General features: G+C 42.3%; 2 protein-coding genes across 3 annotated transcripts; one reads left to right on the plus strand and one right to left on the minus strand.

Annotated features, from left to right (window-relative positions):
• Positions 1 to 928: 928 nt before the first annotated feature.
• On the minus strand, positions 929 to 9,255 carry LOC115585296 (oxysterol-binding protein-related protein 2-like). Of its 2 annotated transcripts, XM_030423579.1 has the most exons (15): positions 9,125 to 9,255; positions 8,669 to 8,814; positions 8,466 to 8,580; positions 8,047 to 8,122; positions 7,237 to 7,371; positions 6,689 to 6,786; positions 6,401 to 6,583; positions 5,551 to 5,658; positions 5,372 to 5,461; positions 5,153 to 5,279; positions 4,574 to 4,693; positions 4,278 to 4,401; positions 3,833 to 3,923; positions 3,566 to 3,634; positions 929 to 3,243 (listed from the first exon to the last, which is right to left on the minus strand). In XM_030423579.1, exons 2-15 carry the CDS (start codon positions 8,703 to 8,705, stop codon positions 3,141 to 3,143), a joined length of 1,476 nt encoding a protein of 491 aa, XP_030279439.1. In that variant the 5' UTR covers positions 8,706 to 8,814; positions 9,125 to 9,255; the 3' UTR covers positions 929 to 3,140. The 2 variants fall into 2 exon arrangements, with proteins under 2 accessions (XP_030279439.1, XP_030279440.1); XM_030423580.1 differs by lacking the exon at positions 3,566 to 3,634.
• Positions 9,256 to 11,953: 2,698 nt separating this feature from the next.
• Positions 11,954 to 24,272, plus strand: LOC115584412 (protein SOGA1). The gene is made up of 9 exons (XM_030421811.1): positions 11,954 to 12,778; positions 14,491 to 14,715; positions 16,496 to 16,654; positions 18,555 to 18,626; positions 18,720 to 19,787; positions 19,876 to 19,974; positions 21,877 to 21,926; positions 22,014 to 23,193; positions 23,815 to 24,272. The coding sequence occupies exons 1-9, from the start codon at positions 12,143 to 12,145 to the stop codon at positions 23,971 to 23,973; spliced, it is 3,648 nt and encodes a 1,215-aa protein (XP_030277671.1). The 5' UTR covers positions 11,954 to 12,142; the 3' UTR covers positions 23,974 to 24,272.

Here is a 24,272-nt window from a genome sequence, read left to right on the forward strand (position 1 = left end):
GGCTCAATAAAGAAGCCTACTTCAAGTTTTTATAGATCATTCTAAAATGTAATAATGTTAATTAGAACAACTTATTAGATTTTGGATTTTATGACCCACATATCTTCTGGATAATATCTGCAGATTTTATTAACAACACATAAATCATTTAGTCATGGGTTATTAACACCAGCGATAATACCAAATACATAACCACTAATCTCATGGATACAAAATAATATATCATATAAAAAGTTTATTTACATTTACACAATTTTTTCAGCTCTTTGTTTGTACATAATAGTTCTATCTAAAGTTTTACCTATACTTGTTATCCTAGTATTTATCTGTATGTCTTTTTGTATTTAATTACATTTAAGGATTGTTCCTGATGTGTAACACTGAGCAAAACTTAAAGCCAGTGGATGAGTTGTATTTCAACATTTGTAAGTGTGACACCACAGGATATTCTTTAAGACACCTTGTGACAAATTCCAGTCACATTAGTGGCGACAAAACCCACCACTGATGACAAGTTGTGGCAAATCTTGACATCTTAAGGTGTGTTTGTACTGATAACAGCAGGTATTTTAAGCCAAAACATGATGTTTTCCTAACCAACTGATGCTTTTGTGCCTAAACTTAAACAGTGCATAAGCACAGCACTGCCATGACTTGAAATGCAAACTGAACCTAAAGAAACAGGAAATTGCAATATGAAGAAAAATAAAGTTTCCACATATCCATGGTTTCCAGGAACATACATTGCCAACAATGATTCTAGCAACTGTGTTGAGCAGACACATGTTTTGTTTTCCTCTTCATCCCATTAATCAAATTATGACCCCTTAGTTGGGAATCACTGATGTAAATGACACACATACTGTGTCATAAGATGCTGTTAAAAGGATAAAAGTGATTTACTGAAAGCAAAATTCAAACAGGCAGGTAGTTTCAATAGTCCATAATTTATTTCTCAAATATGCCATGTATGCATACGGTTGTGTGTGGAGAACAGTATGAGGAGGGAAAACACGAGATGAATGAACATAAAATGTAAACATTTTCAAACAGATGCTAGACAAAATAACAGGGTAGAGAAGGTGAAATCAAAGGAACCATCAGACCGAGTCGCACCTCTGAGCGCGGTGCGGGCCTCACAAAGTGCTTTGAATTCAGAGGAAAGTCGAGAGCAGTTTGGGGAAGACATGATGTACGATATTTCACTATACATTATGTGCAATGGACTGTGAGCGTTCAAATGTGCAGTTTATGCAAGGCTAGAGCCGGCAAACAAAAGTCATCTCTTTTCTGCAAGAACCGCACTGCTGTATGTATGTTAGCGTTATATATTGAGCACACAACATTCATTAACTGCTGCCTCTGTAGTGTCTGAAGCACACAGGCTACTAGCTAAAGAGGAGATTTATTCTATTCTTTCACATTTCAGGAGGGCAGACTGGGTGGATCAGTTTGCATAGGTTTATGATGGCCACAGTATCCTGACTTATTTGCTGCTGCTGCTGCTGCGTCCCAAAAACATTTTTTTTTATTGTTGGAAAAAATGACTAAAGGAATCAAACTGAAAGCTGTGAGAACATTCAGAGTTACTTCTCCACGACTCCTTCTGAGTCATAACTCAGTCAAAGCACATATAGTTAGACTGAGTGTGACTTTCACTGGGGGATATCATTACATGTCTGAAAAAAATCTTCTTTTAAAATGTTTCTCTGTATCAAAATAGTCCAGTGATAGTTGTCTGTGCAATAACGGTCACACTGCAAACAGGATCTGCTGATAGGTAATTCGGAAGACTTTCAAAGTGTAACTCCAGCAATTTTAAACATTAAAGTGTGTTTATAGATCTCACTACTGTGTACGTGAAAAAAGTAATATAAAGTCTTTTGTGGTTCCAGAGGAAACTACATGTAAACACATCACCATTTTATTCCACGTATTCTTCTTCCTTTTTAAAACCTGGTGTGCCTACATTACCCTCAATGCAATTTAGCCACTCGGTGACATCACTGGAGGCAGATTATCAGATTATATACAGCTTCCTCTGGAGCCACAAAAGACTTTATACTACACATGCTGCAGTGCTGAAGACCTATAAACTCGATTTCAAGCTGTAGCCCACAGCTTAAAAGCCAACTCACTACATGGCAACATTTTACTTCCCGTTTACAGCCACCAAATAATGATATCTCTACTTAGAAATATTAGAGCAAGATTACACCCCGAATCGAAGTAATAAAATTAATAATAACATATAATTATTATTGTTTTCACTAAGGCTCAGAACATCCCATCAACATGGTTAATATAGTGTCAAGACTCCCTTCGCTTTAATGCTTTATGTGAATGCATTTACACCATTATATTCAGTGCAGAATAGGTTTTTATGGCTTTAACTTGTGTAAATAACCGTCTTGGTGCCCATGCATGCACCAATTATTATACACATCATCTACAGGTCTACAGTGGACAACAATATAATGTACCAACAATATCTGTTTACTGTGTCAGTAAACACGATTATGAGCAGCTTTCATCTCTAATGTTAAGTCTCTATTCACACAAAATGATCACAATTGTGACTTTATACGGATGTTTACAGCTAACCAAAAATAGACATCTAATATTCAAATAGGTTGTATATAAAAGTAACGGATGTGTTTAAATAACCCCTGATATTTGAATGCGACTGGACAGAAGTGTGTGGGACAACTACAGGTAAGATTATGGTAGACAACCTGAACTAAAACGGAAATATATCCTCTATGAGTCGGAGCTTTGCGTCCTGCAGCAGCATGGTCACACACGCACGCACGCACACACGCACGCACGTGACTGGTTTAAAACCCTCGACAGGTGAGTAACATGTGGACTATTATTGAATTATGATTAGGGCATATAAAGATGAACATGTCAACATTTACAGTAAGTAAAACTCTAAAATTCTCCTTAATATTACATTTCTCCTGTGGACAAGGTTCACAGTCATAATCTGACAACATTCTGATATCAGCTTGTCACTGATTCACACAGAGACACAGTACCAGTGAGTGTCTGAGCGTGGCAAAGACACAGATCTTAGATGCTGAGCGATAAAGTGATTCCTATCAGAGGGGAGGTCTTCACACCGAGCACCTCCTGTGTCAATAAATGTTGGGACAGTCAGTGTAGTTCCTGTCAAAGTATCCACCTGTGTACAGCCAATCCTCCGCTCCTGTATGAGGGTTTGTTCCCTGCTGAAACCACCTGTAAAGACAGAAAACATGCACGACCAGTTTTTAATGACACGGTTAAGAAAATGATTACATAACATGAGTGTGTAGAGTTGTACAGCCGTTGCAACATGTCAAAAATATTGTCTGAGGAGCATTCGGCTTGCAAAGTATGAGTGACAGCCTTGGCACCATGAAAAGAAACGGCTGCAGAATAGACTATTTTTTTTATTCCAGTTAAACTGACGTGAGAAGTGTAGTCCTTTTAGTTATTTTATTCATGTATTAAACACAGCAGAAATTCATATGTTAACTGTGCTGTCTTCATTGATGTGCTAAGAGATGTGTTGTCTCACTTATTGATCTGGATGCAGTCTGATGAGGAGCTGCTTTCTACTATTCCCTGTTGTTGTTGTCCCCTGTTCCTGATGACGAAGGTGACAAGCAAGGAAATAACAAAACAAAAAGGAAAGGAAAACGCTTCTCTTGGAAATGTGAAAAAGTCCAAAAGGCTGCATATACACCAATATGCCAATTATGGTGTAAAAGTGGTATTGGACAACCTTTATTTGCAGAACTTAAAAACAACGCTGAGCCTTGTAATAAAGACTTCAAACACACACCTGTTTGACCAATCCTCCTCATCCTTGGAGCGTTCCCTGCGTGAAGCCCTTTGTTTCTCCTCTAACCGCTCTTTCTCTACACTTGCTGCATCTACAAAAACAGAAAATATCACAATCAAATCAAATGCATGTCATTCATACAGCCCACAATCTCAATCACATTGCCTCAGTGGGCTTTACGATCTGTATATTGAGCGAAGCAGTCCTTCGATTTTGGCCACTTTTAACAGGGGGAAATGATGGAAGAAACCTCAAGAAGAGCCACAGAGTAGGGATCCCAGGACGGACAGACATGCAGCATCTATATCTATCCAATAAATGTGAATAATGACGCTATTACAGACTCATGATGTTCCTGAATACTGCAGTCATGTGTGTCAGTACAGATTTAGCTCCTGTCAGCATGTGTGAAAGTCTAACCCATCAAGTTTATGTGAGGTGTTACCTATGTCTCCATTTTCCATGGCTCTGATGTCGGGCCTCAGCCGGCAGTCTGTTGGCGCCAGTAGTCTGTCCATGCCGGGCTCCAGCTCGTTTAGTGTCATGGCATAGCTGGTGAAGTTATACATCTACACAGAAGGAAAGCCCAGCAGATACGGGCGAGAGTTAACATCGTCATTCATATATGTATATATAAACAAGCTAATCTGATTAATATCAATATCCGTTAAAATACATGCAAAGTCCATTTCCTATTTAACTGTGTAGCATATGTTTGGCATCACTGTGTGAGATACTGACCTCTGCAGAGTGAGGAGGCCGCGGCGTTATCCTCCACAGTAAGGCACTTCCTGGTATCACAGTAACAGTCTCTTGAACTTCTGGCATCTCGTCTGCCTCCTCACCTTCACAACTATGCTCCTAAACACACACACAAACACACACACAGATAAATAACATCTTCCATGGACTACAGCTGAAGCTGACAGTACGTACAGTTCATGTGCAAACAGGTGATCCACAGAACTACAGTTGCCACAAATTCAACACGTTTTTCAAGCAACAATGCATGTCATTGCAAGACATTATGGATTAGTGCTGGCAATGATCTAACCATACACTACACTTTGAACATAACTTGAACTAGACAACAGCCGTAGCACACTACAGATATCAAGTACACTTTTACCTTACCTTCTACTAATGCCACTGCATGTTATTGTGAAAGGAAAAGATACCGTTTAGAGCAAAGGGCAAAATTCACGTTGTCAAACAGATAAAAACACGTCAAAGACAAACGGGACAACAGCAGCATTTCATCTCAGGTGTCAGTTTGCTCATCAGATTTTAGAATCTACTGAAAAGCTGAGCATCACTCACCTGTTTCAGCTTTTTCGTCTCTCCCGTCGTCTTCTTGTCCGACTTCTTGTATGAGTCGTAGACCTTTGGGTCCACGCTGTACATGCACTCCGTCCACTTTCCATAGATCACTCGCCGTTTCTTCTTACTGGTTGCACCAAAAAAATTATATTTATTTTAGTTCAGAGAAAGTTAATCACAGCCGCTGGTTCTTTAGATTCTTTGTGGTCGTGCGCTTACCTTTTGTCTTGGATATGACCTTCTACTCTGTGCAGCTCTTTCCCAAACATGCCGCATGGTTTGAAGTTTAACACGCACTTGTCTCCCGTGCTGATGAATTAATGCCAAAGTTACTATGTCAATCAATAATCACTGCTCGAAACAGTTTAAATCTTAAAATGAAGTATTTGTCACTGTACCTGTGGTTGACTATCTCCACGGTTCCGTACTGCTCAATCCAGAGTTTTCCCAAGATTATGTTGTGCACACAACACATCGGGTTTGTCCAAGTGTACGCTTCTTTATGTCTGTTAAAAAAAAAAAAAAAAAAGCCCAGAATCTTAAGGAAATAGTTTGAGAAAAACCCACATTAACTTTGCTGATTTTCAACCAGCTTTATGCAAATAAACAATGATAAACTTCTCAACACTCTACCTGCACCCAAAGCCCCCCACTCTTATAATGGCAGAAATTCTCCAGATGATGCAAAATGTGCCATTTGGAAGATTTTAGGGCCATCATATAAACTACAGACTGCTGTTACTCAGACCTCTCTCTCATGGATTGTGTCGTTGTGAAAGTGTCTAAACTAGGTCGTGCTGATAAACTTTAAAACCAAAATTCTGTTACTAACTTTTTCTCACCTAAATGTTTTGAGAAACAAATCTTAGCACATGGTTTAGCCTCGACAGAGAAAGATCGTGAACCAGGATCCTGTTCATTGTTATTTCTGGCCTGGATGTTTATAAATTAAAAAACTGCATACTGTTGTAGATGTAATACAATTGTTTGTTGCAAGCCGACACCATTTCGTTTTAAAGCCAAAGCCAAAACCAAGTATCGACAACTCGCCTTTCCTCTCTAATGCTTTTTCTTTTTAAGGCAAAATGTTTTGTTTAAATATAAAAGTCAGCTAAAAAGCACAAAAGCAAACCAAGGGATCAAAAATGGCCAGCCAGCAATCAAAACCATCAAACGCTGCTAAAAGCACAACAACATCATCAACTAACAAAAGTGCATTAGCATACAGATGTCTACACAGATACTCACTTCAGTAGCTCCAGCGTCATGGTGCCTTTGGGCTCCGCCTCCACACTTTTCCCCCAGAACTTGAGTTTCGGGTAGATGGACCCGTGAAACTCGAACTCCTGCTTCAGAGACTCGGCATGGAAGGCACTAACAGGGGGGTGGTGGCTCACCTGCTCTGAGATCAATCTGTATCCATCGTCCTCTCTTTAAAAGAAACATTCAGAAATTAACATGAATGAATAAAAACACTGTGGTTCATTCAAGTCCGTCAGACATCGAGCCGAAACTGTCTAAAGGCTTCTCAAATACCTTATGAGCTCATATGTCTCCCCAAGCAGAGGATTAAATGGCTTTCCAGTTCGTTCCCATTGAGACGCTACAGCTGAAACCGCAAACGCAGCAACAACCTGCCACAGAAACATGAAGGAAATCAGAGCAGCAATGAATTCTGAGTTAATTGAATGACATCAAATTGAGTGTTCATTTTTAAAGCAAAATAACCAAACATTTCCTTGTTTTAGCTTCTCAAATGTGAAGCTTTGTTGATTTTTTTATGAGAAAGTTCAAACTGAATATCTTTGAGTTTGGACAAAACAAGATGTGGACTTGTTGTAATATGTATGGGTCACTCTCACGTTTTTTCTGACATAAAAAAAAAAACAATCTAAAAAAAGGTGCAGATTAATCAAACAAGTAATGCATAATTCATTTTAGCCTTAAATTCGAGTAAGTTTTTTCACATCTATCTGTGCAGGTGTGTTTTTATTGACGCTCACACAGAAGAAATTCATTTCAAAGAGAAATAAAAAATAACCTGACTGTCTAACACAAGCACAATCAGTATCTGTTATCTCTACCTGCATGCGGTCTAACGAGTCAGACAAACTGCAGGCCTTGTGGATGAGGTGAGTGTGTTCCATGTACTCCGAGATTCTCTGGAGGAAGCTCAGCGGCTCGTTAAACACAACCGGCATCGCTATTTTGGAAAGCTCCTGTAAAAGCATGCGAGAACATAAAAGATTAACCGAGCAGATAATGAGGAGGAATGCACAGAGGCGAAGACAGACACTGAAACGTTACTTGAAAAGCTCATTCCGCATCTTTTATGCAACAATACAAAAAAACACTCCCACCTTTAACAGTAGGAGTGACATACACAGATGTTTTATCTTCATTCAAGCTATTTTGGTCCTTTCAGGTGGCTGCAAAAATAATTTCCAAGCCGATTTTAGACGGCTGAGCAGAGAAAAGAGCAAAGTGTTCAGTAATGACAGATCTGTTAGCGCTGGGATGAGAGCAGAGGCATGTAAGTATTCAATTATAGATCAAAAAATTATAAAATACACCGCATGAAACCCACAATGACTATAAATCAGATTGTCTTTGGTTTCAGGTGGTTTCAGCAGGCAATTTTTATTTAGTTTTCTAAAAATGAAAAATAGTATATAGTCTTTTTCATTTTATATCATCTGACTTTTGTCTTGTAGCTATAACTCAGTCAGTGTAGTTCTTTCCCCTCTGCCTATAACTCTTACGGTGTTGTAACACTTGAATATCCCTGCTGAGGAATGAATAGTCTAATCTTATCTTATAGTTCAAGTTTTCTGAGAAGCTGCATAGAACAGCTTTACATAACTTAGTCTGATAAGGAGACAGGTAGGACTCACCATGCCGATGCATTTCTTCAGTATACTCCAAACACTGAAATTGTTTCTGGAGATCATTTCAGCGGGCAGGGTTTTCCTGGTGCACATTTTAAAAGGAAATAAGTAAAAACCGTAAAAAACCTTGTGAAAATGTATCCGTTAACAGCTGTCTCCTCTGCACAAACGGTGGCAGGATATCATCACAGGGCACAACTCGCTCAATCACAATCCAGATGTTCTGAGATGAATATTGTTAGTTCACTCCAAATGCTCTGTAGAGGAGGTGCTCACTGGTTAACAGCAAAAAAAAAAAAAAAAAGTGTGCTTGCTATGGCCTAGTTCGCCTACACGTGTGAACCCCTCACCTACAGACATTTATGGTCATGTGGTGACATGCACACATACATGCCTGCATACCACACGTCTGCACGGAGACTCACCTGCGCTCCCACACGCCATTCTCATGTGTTGTGCTGCTGCCGTCAGTCACCTTCTTGCTGTCAAACACCAGGGCATCTTTAAAACTGACTTCACAGGAATCATCTGACTCCAGCCCTGAAGGAGACAACAGAGGAGTGAGGGGAGGAAGGAAGGAAGAGGCGAATATATTCGACCACATGAGAACTCTGTCAGCCCGTCTCACCTGTCTCAGCGTCGTAAAACTCCTCTTCGCTGTTCATACTGAGCACAGAAAGTAACTATGCGTTACTCAGAAGTCATGTTTCCACCACCGGCCTGTCCCTGCAGCCCAGCCTCTCTCCAAGCATCACAGACAGCCAAACAAACAACCTGCAACAGCACGGACTCGTTAACAACAAGCGTGGCAGCTGGGTGTCGTGGTTAAAGCCAGACATTAATTAGTGCGTGCTATGAATAAAAAAAACGACAGCTTTCTACTGAGGCTAGCTGAGAGCAGCTCTGTTCCCCAAAGAACCTTAGCCGTTAGTCAGTTAGCTTGCTAGCTATCCGGCTAACTAGCCGTTAGCATCGCTGCTGCACTGAGTTTAAACGTCAGCTGGAGGTCAGACAGCAGAGAAACGCTAATGTTACCAATACAGACACTGAGACGACGATTTAAGCACAGTTCAATGTAATGTACCTGTGAGTTAAGGTCAAATTACTTCGCTAGTAACGTAAACAATCGATGAGTACTCTGCCTCTGAAACAGGGCGGAAGTAGGCGTCAAGGACACCGTGACTGACGGCTCCGGCGACCAATCAGATCGCAGCCAGCGGCGGCCTAGAAATAGAAGTCAAAGAGCAGAAGATCAGTCCAGAAGCGCTGACAGGCTGATGACGTGACTCCTGCAATCTGGGTTCAACTATGGTTTAACAGATGGATTATTATTTTATATGAAGCTTTTTGTATTGATTGGTTGATTTTATGGACATTTAAGGGTTTTAAGGGCACATAAATCCTTAAAAATGGCAAGATAACATCATGTCCTTCGAATAGTTCCTTAAAATTAACTTTATTTGTTAAGATTCTGTGCAAATTAAAGGATTAAATATAAATATGCAGATGATTAATAATAGATATCGTATTATTAAAATACTGTTCTTAAGCTGTATGCCAAAATATGATCAAAACATTAAAACTATTCCAGAATTTTATAATTAAGCTTACATTTGAAACTGACTCTCTAATAAATTAGTAAGTAACGGCCTTCTTGATGTGAATAATACCTTTGATCGTTATTAATTATTTGCATTTAGCTATAATACAGGAATGAATTATGATTCTCGAATAATACAGGTTAAACAAGTCCTCCAGAGTAAAGAAATTAATAAATAGAAGCATCCTGCCATTAACTCACATACAATAGTTGTATAATGTAGTGTAGTAGGCTGTTAATTACACATGTTGACGTTGCACTCCATGGAAAACAGAAGGATTTTCACAGTTTCACGTTTCATCTGCCTGTTCTTTACTATTTTATCTATGTCCGATGTGTTGATTGACAACGTGTTGAGCAATCACAAGTTCCTGATCTGTCTAGACGCTCCCACTTCAGTGTCCAATGAGAGGGCAGGTGGTGACGAGGGAGACTGACGAGGCACCTGAACAATCCAAATGATATCTAGGTTATTGTTATATTCATCCGCTCCAGTATGTTAACATTTCCATCCATCAGATGCACATATGACCATTTTTGTTGTTTTTTCATCCAGTCTCTCATGAATATAGATGTTTCTCTTTGTTTCAATGGCAATTTTTTCTTTACTTTGTACTACGTCATCAGCGATCTGAATTGATTGTTGATTTATTAAATATACGTTTAAACCCTCTATGTTGGCATTTTAGAAGGCATACCAACTATGTCTAATGAGAAAATCTATAAATACAATGACTCAAATCATTCTCTGACCTGGAATGATGATGTTGAAGATGACGGTGGTGATGATGATGATGATGCTGGTGATGATGATGATGATGATGATGATGATGCTGGTGATGATGATGTTGCTTAAATTATTAAAGCCTCACCGTCCAGATAAGAGCGGATTATGTCTTATCGATGAATGAATCAGCTGTATGTGGTTGAAGTTGTTACTGTTCCACAAACATCAGACTGCTCAACGAACCACAACAACATTTTGAATAAATAACCAAATTAGTGCTCAAGTGATCCACAAGGTGGCAGCTTCACACGTGTGATCAGTGACCCGTGTTAGTAACTCAAAATTTAGAGAATAACTTTCAAATTAAACTCAAAGTGTCAACGGAAAATATGTATATGTAAATAACCAGTATAGTTAGTTCATTTGCTTATTTTATTTATTTATTTCCGTGTTTAATGCCAAGACACCATCGGAATAGTATGTTATTAATAAAAGAAAAGAATACTACACATATGAAATCACAAGTTTCAAATGAATTGTACATTGAATAGGATTTAATATGAAATATATTATAATAATTATAATGATTCCTTTTCATCTGACAAGCGTGAATACTGAACATAATGTTTTCAGGATCTTTTGACGAGCAGAGTTTTAAAAGCCGAATAAATAAAGTTTTGAATGCTCAGAGGGATGAATGACAAGTTGCCTGACATGTGGTATGACAGAAGTCAAGAGGGGAACATGGAAACTTTCAGGAGCATCGTTCATTTAATATCAAGTCACCCAGAGACACAGTAAGACCGGAAACAGTTTGGATTTTGCAAATAAAAGGGAAAAACGAGACATTTCTTTTTATTGGATTTTACTGCTTCTTCTATTTCATATCAATATTTATTATTAAAATTTAGCATTTCTTTACAATAATCCCATGCAATGTTACCCAGTTACTCCAAACCAATGCCGAATTATATCATCAAATGAGACAAATAAGATACGCCTGTTGATTGATTGACTGACTGTTCATAACATTTTCAATTTTCCATTATATATTGTTATCACTATTATATTTTAGCACTATACAACAACAACAACAACAACAACAACATAGCAGTGGTTGTAGCAACAAAAAAGTACAATATGGATGTTTTGTCAGGAGAATTATGAAGAACAAATACAGCTCAAATTTAAATCAATCACTAGTGTATATATATATTAGTCACTAGGTCACATGACATGGAACTAATGAAAAGAAATCCTGAATTTTGATAGAATTATTGATATAAAATGAACGAAACATTAAAATCCAACGGAAACAGGTGTGTCTTATTTGTCCCATTCATTAATACAATTCGGCATTAGTTTGGAGTCACTGGGTCACATGACATGGAAGCTATTAAAAAGAAATGCTGAATTTTCATAAAAATGTTTCTATACATTATTTATCCCATTGTGTGTAAATCAAATTAAATCCAAAGTTGCACATCATTTTCGTCATGGGTCAATGAAATGGTTTTATTTTGGTGACCGGAAGTCATTACCAGGCTGCTGAGTCTGACACTGTCACTTACTGCCTGCTCTCCGTCTCTGTGCGCTTTTGGCAAAGTTTCAGTCTTTGGGATGGAGAGGTACCAGTCGGACGTCTTCGGCGAACTGTGAGCTGTAAACTTAAAGAGTTTCAACTTTTTTTGCTGAGACGTCATGATTAATTAAAAAAATAATAATAATCAGCGTCCCTCTTTTTCCACCTGAAAAAGTTGCGGACAGAAGTCAAGATGAACAAAGACGGAGACAAGAGCGCAAAGACTGCGCCCCGGAGCCAGAAACAACCCAGGGCGCAGCAGCAGGTTTCTGCCCCGAAGAAGAAGAAGGATCAGTCTAATAAAGACGCTCAGAGTGGCTCCTTCTCCAAAGACTCGCTGTCAGGTCAGTGCCACTCTGAGAAGGAGGGGAAGTCGGGAAAACGAGCGGGGAAAGTGTCATCAGGTGGCACTGTGGAGGGCCGGAGGAGCCCCGGCGCGCAGAGGAAGCTGTCCGACGCCAGCAACACTTCAGAGGACCTGAGCAAAGACTCCGGCTGCCTGTCAGGGAAGCTCTCCTCCTCAGACAGCAGCTCAGAGATATCCGACTGCCCCTCGGAGGGCAACAAGCGCGACTCCCCGAGCTGCGACAATGATTTAAGCTGGATAGACGGGGGAGCTTATGAGAGGCCGGACAGCGGAGGGAAAGGAGACGGCAGCCCGTGCGTAAAGGAGGCGAGAGAGAGCTGCGCTCTGCAGCCGGATGCTGCCGGAGGGGCTCCCTGTTTGTTCAACTCCTCCGGGTCGTTTATGGATCTCATGATGGGAGAAACAACAGAAGATCTGGCCAGGGAGGTGGACGATTTAAGATCAGAGAACGAATACTTGAAGGTAGGTCAAAATTCACTTTTAACCCAATTTGACTTAATTCAATTTGTCTAATTCGGCTTGCCTGACAGGATATCTGGACAGCATTCATCTTGATTCAGACATATTTGCCTGTTGTTTTGTTTGTTGTTCCTTCATTAGTTCTAAGAGTGTCTGAGCACCAGAGCCGATTTTCTGTAAATGCCCATGTCAGTCTTCATTAGCGGCCGCAGGGCGAGTGAGGTTAAGCTCTCAGGCGAGAATAAAAAGTGAATACTCGCTATTGACTCAGTGACCTGTGGCATCACCAGACGCACTTTCCATGTCATACTGAAATGAAGTTAATAATCAGTTCTTAGCAGTCTCCATCACTCACACTACAATCACTAAATTACACTTTCCACGTCATACTGAAATAAAGATAATAATCAGTAGTTACAGCAAGAGTCTTTAGAAGATGATGCATTTTATTTTCAGTAAATGTAGTGTGAGTGATGGAGACTGCTGGGAAGTCCATTTAATGTGTAAGTCTCGCCCTATATAAATAGGTTCTGCTCTATCCACTGTCACTTGAGCTTAATGCTGCTGTTTGTGTAGTAAGAAGAGTGAAGACTTGAAGAAAAAAAAAATAGGTCAATCTAAGCCAATCAGAGCGCAGCGAGAGGGAGAGGGAGTTTTTAAGCATTTAAAGATGAACTCCTGTGATTTACAGCTTTACTTTCATGAATTTGTGAGACTTAAAAGAGAGCGATGCCAAAACAAACGTTCATAACAGAAGCAACGGAGGCGGAGAAATCCTAATTCTTAGTCCAAAAACACAACAAATCCTACATTTCCCACAATGCAACTGGGTAGCATCTGTCCTTATAGAGAGCTGAAGCCATGCCCCTTCCAGTTTGCCACATGGGAGAAAAACATTGTGAACGGAGAGAGACGAATAATTTTTTGATCCAATTTGAATTTTGTCAAAATATTCTTTTTCATCTTCTGAAAGTCGCAGTTTGTCATAAAACTAATGTAAGACTGTGAAAATAGATAATTATTTATTTATTTATCTACTATATAGTGGAGTTAGTGATGTCCTCTCGTTAAACGCTCACCAAAACCTGTAACTTAGACTCTTAAAGTATATATCTGCTCCTGTATGTTAGCAGCTTGCAGAACTGATGGACTCTCCTTTAATATAACTGTACTTGTCATTATGACCAGATTTATTATGATTTCACATTTTTTTGTACCTTTTCTGTGCCACGTTAGTGTTGGTGACGTGTTGAGTTCTTTCTATAGAGGTCTGCTCAGTAAACTACATCACCAACACCAACACGTCTGCTAACTTGGCACAGAAAAGGGAAATAAAAAAGATGAAAATCACAATATATCCATGTACATCTAGTTATTACTTCTTTATACTTGTGCTTTTGATACTTAAATACACTTAATATCAGATACTTTTCCTCAGTTACTAGCTGTATGTGTGACTGTCACTTTTAGCAAGGTGATATTTTACCACAATATCTTTACTTTTGCTCAAGTGTGACTTTTGGGCACCTTTTACAACACTTGTAGAATATGAAGGATAAATTACTAGGAAAACAAACAGACCACAAGATGTTTTTATATTAATAGGTTTCAAAGTACCAGTCACATCAAACAGTGTGATCAATAAAAAATGTTACTTTCATCTCACTTTTTAAATAACACAATGATTATTAATATGCGTGTGTTGTTTGTTTCAGGATGAGGTGGAGGAGCTTCGCTGCGAGATGCTGGAGATGCGCGACATGTTCCAGGAGGAGGAGGTTTACCAGCTGCAGGAGCTGCGGCTGCAGCTGGAGCAGGCCAACAAGACCTGTCGCATCCTGCAGTACCGCCTCCGCAAGGCCGAGCGCCGCAGCATTCGCGTGGCTCAGACGGGACAGGTGGACGGGGAGCTGGTCAGGAGTTTGGAGCACGACATCAAGGTCAGAAGTCCTCTCCCTTTTCATCACAGTAACTCCCACTCCCTGTGTGTGTTTGTGTGTGTGTGTGAGGTCATGTGGTCTTGTTTAAACTCTCTCAGCACCAACAGTAAAAGCTCCGTCTCCCAAATTGGCCTTTAACTGAATCACTGCTGATCCAGTCACCAGCATCAAAGTGAAGGTTTTCTGTGAGTCCTTCTGTTCATCTGGTCTCAGCACACTAACAGTGTTTGTGACGCTGTGACACACTGAAGGACTGTAATCTTTCGACAGAAGTCTGAGTCACGCCTGTTCTCTTTGCTGTAAACTACTTCCTGCTGTTCGTCAGCACCACAGACATTTCATTAGTTTGAAATGTCTTCATCATGCATCCTGTTTATATTTTTGTCGTAGCCGAGGTGTAATTATGTGGTGAGTCGCTCTCCGTGTGTAGTACCCATAAAAGAAAAAGTAATCTTCATCAGCATCCTGGAAGGTTAATTGTCCTGTTGTTAAATGAGACTGTGTGTGATGGCAGCCAGACTCTCACTTTGAGCGGCGGTGTGCGTGGTGGTGTAGGATTCCCGACAGCCTCCCCCTCACCCCCTCACCCCCTCACTCACTCACCCATATGGTGAATTCCTGTTAGAAGGATTTCTTGTAAAATCTATCAGCTTTACCAGAACCAACTGCTGCAGAGAACAGGCTAAGGTAACAAAATAAAGTACAACCAGGGTCAAAAGGTTCAGAGCACATAGCCTTGTTGGAGCCATGGATAGACTCTGAATGGACTGACCGCAAACAGGTCCAGAGAAGCAAGGTGGCACACAGCCCCTGAGCCTGACCTCAATTTTCTTGTTGCGTAGTCAGTGAAATGACCACAAAGTGAGGCAAGATGAGATACAAGATACAAAACAACAAAGAGATGCAAAATGACTGCAAAGAATTGCAAATTGCCTACAATAGACACAAAATGACCACAAAGAGGCACAAAAAGACCACAAATAAACTCAAAACAACCGCAAAGAGACACAAAATTAGCACAAAGAGACAGACATTGACTACAAAGAGACACTTAACAACTACAAAGAAATGTGAGACGATCACAAAGAGATGAAAAACGACCCGAAAGAGACACTTAACAACCACAAAGAGACACAGAACTACCACAGAGAGACACTAAACAACTATAAAGAGACACTAAATGACTACAAAGAGATGTGAAACATCCTCAAAGAGACACAAAAAAAACAGAAAAAGACACAAAACAACTACAGAGAGACACTAAACAACTACAAAGAGACACTAAATGACTACAAAGAGATGTGAAACAACCTCAAAGAGACACAAAAAACAGAAAAAAGACAGAAAACGACTACAGAGAGACACTAAATAACTACAAAGAGACACAAAACAATCACAAAGAGACAATAAACACCTACAATGAGATGCAAAACGCCTACACAGAGACAATAAATGACCAGACAGAGACTCAAAAAGACTACAAAGAGACGCAAAACCACCACAAAGAGGCACTTAATGCCTACAAAGAGACACAAAACAACTACAAAGACATGCACAATGACTATAAAGGTACACTAAACACCTATAGAGAGATCAAATGACCACAGAAAGACACAGAATGCCAACAAAGAGGTCGCAACGACTACAGATGCAAAACAAGTGAAAAGAAATAAAAAAACGAAAGGCTGACCAGAAAGAAAACTATATTACCATAAACTAACAAATCACTAATCTGTCAATGATTTGAGGTTCAATGATTGGCTGTGTGCTTTGATTACAGGTTGCAAAGAGTGTGTCCCTCCGGCTGTACAACGAGCTGGAGATGGTGCGGAAGAAGAATTCCCAGTTGGAGTGGGAGAACGAGGGGCTGCGTGAGAAGACACAGGAACTGGAGGTGGCCAAGCAGGTGTTACATGCTGAGGTGGAGAAAGCCAGAGAGGTACGACAATAAAGAAGTAAAAACTGGATGTCTGAGCTTCACTGTGCAGGATGATGTTCGTGCTTAGTGTGACACTTTTCATAGATTTTAGATATGTGCTTTACGGTAGAAATAATGTAGAAAAACACATCAGACACAACTCAAAGGAGAATATTCTGCACATCTTAAAGCATGCTGAAGCGGATCTTAAATAAGTCTTTATGTTGGGTCAAGACATTCAGCCTACATCTTGACAGAAACATAAGCTGCCTCCATCCCTCCGGTCAGGATTCCTCCTCTCCATTTCTGCGGCTACACAGCTGCACCCATCCCGGCCAGTTGTCCGCCTCATCCCTCAGTCACCCTGATGTCAGGCGACACATGACCCTGCTGCAGATCAATGATATGAGAGGAGGGCTCGGCCGGCAGCTGCCTGGAGCCTGGGCTGGATGAAGCAGCCTGGTATGCTGAAGTCTGAACTTCAGGCACAGCTGAACATCCTCAGCTGATCGGACACAGAAAAGGGAGAGAGGGCGCGAGAGATTACAAAAATAGACTCTCTCTCTCGCTTTCTCTCTTTCTGCTTCTATTAAGCTCGGCTAAATCTGGATCAGTGTGTATTATGGCATTCAAAAAGGGCGACACACTGACCTACAACCATCCCGTCACATGCTTTCATCAAACAGTGACCACCACACCCTGACAGCCATTGAGTTTCCACCTTTTATTCTCCCTCCCTTCCCGCCTCGATAACGATCGTACACTTCAGGGACCACGTGTTTGGTTTAATCCAGGATTCGGTGCTTTGGCATGAGCTCAGTCTGGTCCGCTCAGCGGAGACAGCTGCTAGTCCCTTTGATCCCAAATCCACTTAGATTACCTAATCTAGGAGCACAAAACACAGTCTAGATGGATGTGAAGGAAGATGAAAATTGCAGAGACTCGCACTACAACTGGACTGTCTGTGACCCTGTTTGTGAGACTTGAATGGAGACTCAGTCAGGGCTGTCAGGTTACAACATGGCTGCACATCCCCCAACAAAAACAAAAGTGAGGATCCGTGCAGCCTATGGGCCCACTGACCTTGATTTTTAAAAGACTCCTTCTCGCCTATTGAAGATGACTATTATTAACACTGTGACATCCTGCCCTCGTGTTTAGGAGCGAGACAATGGTGACTGCAGCTCACATTCCTCTCATGCTCAGACTGAAGAATAAACTCACTCATGTAGAGAAGAGGGAAGGACTCTAGACACAAGACAAAAAATTGGATCAAGTCGCACAATGGCCGGCTATCTCCGAGTAGCACAAGAGCATGATGAATATGATAAATGATATTTATGTGAAGGAGTAGTTCAACACTTTAGGAATACACTCAGTCGATTTCTTGCTAAAAGTTAGATGAGAAGATTGATACCACTGTTGTTATTGATATTAAGCTGCAGCCAGTTAGCTTAGCTTAGCTTAGCATAAGCCAAAAAAACAATAGTTTGTGGCTGATAAAACTCCCGAAAGTTGCCTGACAAAGAAAAATAACCCGTAACCATTCAAACCCACAAATTGGTGGTTTGAACGGACATCTTTAGAAGTACTGGTGAGCGGATCTCATGACATTCAGCAGAGCTAAGCTAACTGTCTCCTAGCCACAGCTTTATACTGAATGGACTGATAGGAGAGGGGTATCCATTGTCCTACTAAACCCTCTGTAAGAAATGTTGAACCAGTCCTTTATTTGTTTTTGTAAATAAAGTTGTCTTTTACAGTATATCATATAGAGACGTCTCAGGTTGGTGCTGTTGAGACATCTAAAAGGATTTACATGGCATTTACAAAGTGGCTGAAAGTTGGATGTAAGTTGTTTGCTAATTTACTGTTAATTTTCACCCTTGATGAAGCCGTTTGCCATGATTTTTTTCCTCAGAGCACTTTGAAGAAGAAAAGCATCCGATCAACATCCAGTAAGGCTGAGAAGAGACTCTCTCAACAGATCGAGGTTTGTAATTTGTGTCAAAAAACTGCGTGTTGCTCTCCACTTAGCAATCGTCCTTGTCGTAATGATACACACTGTTCTTTCTTTTTCCAAAAGGATGACAGCGCTGATCTCAGGTGCCAGCTCCACTTTGCCAAAGAGGAATTAGCTCTCATGTGCAAGAAGCTCACCAAGTTGGTATCAGAGAGTGAGAACATGCGCGAGGAGCTCGCCAAATACCGCTCGGCCTACGGCGACGTAGACCTCACCCAATCGCTGGAGGGCAAACAAAACTCCGCCCACGCCCGGGAGGCAGAGGTCAAAGTTCACCTGAAGCTGGTGGAGGAGGAGGCCACACTCCTGAGCCGGCGCATCGTTGAGCTGGAGGTGGAGAACCGCGGACTCAGAGCAGAAATGAGCGACCTGAGAGAGAAGACGGGGAGAGGAGGGGGAGGAGGGGAAGAGGACGAGGAGGAGAATCGGGATGTGTTGGAGGAAAATCTGAAGGACAGAGAGGGAATTTTGAAAACAGGGTGCACGAAGGACGCAGAGAAAGATAGAAGTGAGACATCTTCACTTTGCAACCAATCACAGGCAGACGGGACGATGGCTGCTTGCCACATCACTCGAGAGGGTCCCGTGGGTGGTGAGTGGGACCCGTCAGACAGTCCTGAGAGCGACAGCGACAAGAATCCTGACGGCGCTCTCAAAGGAATGAAGGTTAAGGACTTTGAAGCGCTTCTCGCTCTCAGGGATCATTCCTGCATCTTGACCTCAGCCATCCAGCTCCTGATGACGCCTCCAAAAAACGGCCACTGCTCGCCTCCCTCGTGCGCTTTCACCTCCCCGACGGAGGTGGACCTGAACAGGAAGACGCAGAAGATGTTCCCGCCGGGGCCCTTGAACGAGGCTCTGGAGCTCCTGCAGGCCATGCTGTTGGCTTTCATCGGGCGGGTGGAGACCATTCTAACGGGCGACGATTTAGGGAAAGTCTCTGGAGATGTGGAGGCTCTAAGGAGGCAAGAGTGTGCAGAAGAGAGAGAGAAACAGACGAGACAAGCCACTTCCTTCCAATGGGAGCTCATCCACAGCTGCAGGGAGCCAAAGATGCGTCTTTGCTTGCAGATCCTGGGGATCCTCCATCAGTGGTGTCAAGTGAACGGACCTGGGCTGGAGGGAAACGAGGTGATACAATCAAGCAAATTGTTTACGTTTTCGAAGCTAAGGTTTATATCTTGAATATCTAAGTATGTCGGTTTATTCTTTCATGCAGGGTAAAGACAAAACCATGTCGGTGCTGCGGGGGTTGTTGCAGGACCTCGGTTCGGAGCTTCGGGATGACACCAAGGTCAAACAGTGCAAGGCAGCTGAGGTGAGGATGGTGCGTGATGCAGCGGGAAGTCCTGCTGATGATCCGCCTCTGGCCAAACGTCCTCCTGGCGGTTCAACAGGCATCATGAAGCGATGCCAGAGTATTTAGGCTAATCTCCTGTCGAGGCAGCAGCCAAACAGGACAGTATGTTCAAATCTGCTGCGTGAAAACACTCGACCGACTCTCTGAATTGTCCAGACGTGATGCATGGGTGTAAACTCTTCACAGCTCCTGGACTCCACCCGCTCTGATAGATACAAATCAGCAGAGAGTTTTAATGCTAATCTAGCATTTGAGTCGCTGCCAATGAAATGTTGTGTTTGCACAGCACGACTCAAGATGTCCTCTGAAGGGTCGGATTTATTTCTTTAATGGTTGTTTTTCGTCCTTACTCTGCTGACTAGACTGTAATCTGCCTTTTCCTCAGAGACGCAATTTATCAGACATGAAAAAACATCTCTTCAGCCACGCTAGCAGCTGTGTGAGGCTGCACTAACAACACACGTGACTCCAGGCATTTGGTCTGAGTCTCAAGCAAGTCCTCGGTCATTTTCTCAGGTCAAGTCAAGTTAAATCGATTCCTAAATCAAGGTCGCTTTACCTGCAGTATCAAGTCTTTTTAAAGAAAAAGACAAGATACTTATAATGATGTCATTGGCTAATTCATTTAATCTGTCCAGAAAGTACAGCAGTGATATTCAGGGAAATAAATGGAATCAATCAAAAATAAAAATCATTTAATTCAACTTAATTTCTTCTCAATTGATGTAAATCCCCCCCATTACCTTTGAACAGTGTAATGCTGACAGCCAGACTGGAATCAAAACTAAAAACTAAACCAAAAACAAATGAAAAGAGGGAACGTCGCTCAGGTCATCAAGTCAAGTCACAAGACTTTAACTCATATGTCAAGTCTCAAGTCATATATTCTGTCAAGTCAGCTTGAAAACTGTGACTTCCACATCTTAAGTGTTAGCACACAGCGATGCTTTAAACTAAATGTTAACTCCGTGAGTCACAAGTCCTGTCAGCATGATAAACACCAAATACAAAGATAAAGCTAACCAGAATGTGATTAGTTTAGCAGATATTTGGTCATAAAACAAAGTACTGGACAAATTGAATTCTTGACCTGATTAATAAATCAAATGATCACCAAAATGATTACGCAGTCAGATCATGTTTGTACAATGTGCACAGCGAAGAAAACAACAAATCTAGTGAGAGTTTTTCAAATCTGTGATTACTATCGAGGACTGAAGCCTCAGAGATGTTTTCATTTCATGGTAATATATTCAACAGCTGTTGGCGTATTTCCCTTAAAACCTCAAATATGAGCTTCATGGTGGCTCTGGATTAAAAGTCAGGGGATCACCAAACACATTTGGGTTCATCATCTGGAAGTCATCAGAAATGTCTGTAAACTTCGTGTTAATCCATCCGACAGTTATTGAGATATTTCAGTCTGGACACAAGTGGTGGATCTGCATTAAGTAACATGAAGTTCTATTAAAATAGCAAAATGGTGAGGACCCAAATGTGGATACAGATGCAGGCAGATTGAAAACCGAAAAGCGAGCTTTACTGAAGCTGTGAGTCCAAATTCTAAATAATCGTAAAAGCCATGCAACAAAGACAGACGGTCTCCGAAACAAAACAGCAATCAACGAGTGTAAAACTAAACTAACCAGCAACACGGGACGGGGGGACAGGTGAGACATGCAGGTGAACAAACAAAGAGTGAGGAGAAAACACAGGCAAAAGGTGGGAAAACAGACAAAGGGAGGAAGTAAAAAGTGAAACGTGGCACAACTACAAAATAAAACAGGAAGTAAACAACCCAAACAAAACAAACCATGATAAATTCAGTAGCTAATATGTGTTTTTTCTGTCTTTGCCCAGAGGGCCGTCAGTAGTATGTTTCATGATGAACGACAGTCTGAAGCTGACAGGTGAGTGTTTTCAGCCCTCACATCTTGTCCACCTTGTTCCTGAGCTCACTGAGGTCCTGGTTCATTCATCACCTGCTGTTTTCACAGACTGTGCAGCACAAAAGTGAGAAGACTCCGCCGACAGTTTTCCCCGCACGGCTGTACGAAGAAGAACTGGTGCTATGTGAGCCAGGAGGCTGCCCAGCTGGACCGAGAGGACCCCGTTAAGACGTGGGACCATCTCATCATGCCGCTTAGCTTCCCTGATCTCGACTTTGAGCAGATGTCCCTGGAGAGGAGCCACACTGCCCCGGAGAAGTCGGCCTCTCGCATCTACTACAGCCCCCCGTCGGCTCGCAGGGTCCAGCTGGCTCAGCTGAAGCAAAGCCCCGTTGCAGACAGAGAGTCTGTCAACACCGCCTCTCCCTGGTGCACGCCGCCGACCTCCTTCTCTCAGCTCTGTCTGGGCTCGTCTGCCAACCTGAGCGACGACATGAAGGAGATGACGGCCAGCTGGAGGCAGACGGTTCAGGTCGGCTCAGAGCAGAGGGGCAGAGTTCAGGGGCAGTGGGTGGACGTGGCCTGCTCCGGTACTCAGACCCACATGAAGCCACAGATGGTGAGTGTTGGTCTGCAGACGGATGGGCCGGTCAACGTGAGAGGAAGTCCCTCCAGAGTCCTGAGCACCTCCCTCGTCTCCGCCCGCTCTCATCACATCTCCACCTCACTGGACGGTGTATCAGGCAGAGGGTCCAGAGCCTCCACCTCCTCACCTAAACCGTACCGGAGACAGCCTGCATCCGCTCCATCCTCCCCTCCCTCAGCCGGCAGTCTGAGCTCCTCCTCCTCCTCCTCCTCCTGCACCTCCAGAGATCGAGCCCTGTGGAACCTGAATCACCAAAACCACAGTGGCCTTGCGTGGACCAGACAGACCAGTCTCAGAGTGGGTGCAGGACAGACCCAGGGCTCTCTGAGCAGCACCAAACCCCCCAGTAAAGCTGCAGCCGGCCCCCGTTACGGCATGGTCACAGAGTTCCTGCGCAGGGTGAGCGGCCGGGCAGAGAAACCGGTACCGGTGACAGGTCAGAAGCCCAAGAGCGTCCTGAAGAACCTGGAACGCGTTCCAACGAGGCCTCCAGCCGCTCCGCTGCACCGGACGGACAGCGTGACGAGGATCGTCAACCAGAGGTTCATGAAGCAGAGAGAGGAGGCGAGCCGGGCCCAGAGGGAGGAGAAGGGGAGCAGTCTGAACAGCAGCGTTCGACACAGCCAGAGTTCCTCCACAGAGGTGAGTGTGACTGACAACATGGCTGCCTGCGTCGCTTTCTAGAATAAGTTGTCACTCAGTCACTCATAAAAAGTGCTATAGAAAATTATGATAGAAATAATTGTTAGTTACAGACTACAAACAAACTAGAATGACAACTCAGTAGAGTGCATACCTCCGCCAATGACCAACAGTCCTCTTTAAACCTAATTCAATATTAGATGAAACGTGTTTATATCCACGAGATCTGGATTTTTATTTGGCTCTGCGTCATAGATACCAGCCAGCTAATCATTCACGATTGTTTTCATCAAGATTCATGGATAATCCCTGAGAAATTAACAAAAATGTCCAAAAAAAACAGCCTCCTAATGTCAAAGAAAGCAGGCGAACATTACTTGATCGTCCCTTTTTATCTGGATCAGCACCAGAAGTTATCGGGGTCTATTCTGGGCCGGGACCCTTCCTCAATCTAAGTTTAGTGGGAATCTGTTCAGCAGTTTTTATTTAATCCTGCTGACAAACCAACAAACAAACACACACTCAGGAGTATGTTGAGCTTCATCCAACCCGTACTGTATACCACATCTGTTGTTTCGGTGTTTCTCATCTCGTCTCTTCTCTCTCGTTCCATCTGACCAGGATGGAAACTACGACTGCAGCTCCAGCAGCACTTTGACCTTCTGCTTCGCTCGCTCTTCCCGCTCCACCCAGAGACCCACGTCCAACCAGAGCAGACTTCTCCGACAAAGATACTCGCCTCCAGTCGGCGCGGCTGCAGACTCTCAGAGCTGCGAGTGAACCGGAGCAGGTCAGATGCTCGGCTGATACTTCTGGACAGCTGGGAGCGGTTACAGCCACTGGGAAGGAATTTAAAATGTAATGGCTGAACTGGGAGGACTGGGAGGTAGACTGGTTGTGGGACGTTTAGGAGAGCTGTCACGATGATTTCAGTCACTCAATCATAAATACAATTTAAAACTTTTTGTGACACTGATTCTGCACTTATATCGTCATCCACAAATACATTTTATATTATCTTTGTGCTACTTTGTAGAGAATAACCTCATGTTTTAATGAATAAACTTCTAAGATCTGGA

The sequence above is a fragment of the Sparus aurata genome, chromosome 7 (assembly GCF_900880675.1).
Source record: "Sparus aurata chromosome 7, fSpaAur1.1, whole genome shotgun sequence".
NCBI lineage: Eukaryota > Metazoa > Chordata > Actinopteri > Spariformes > Sparidae > Sparus > Sparus aurata.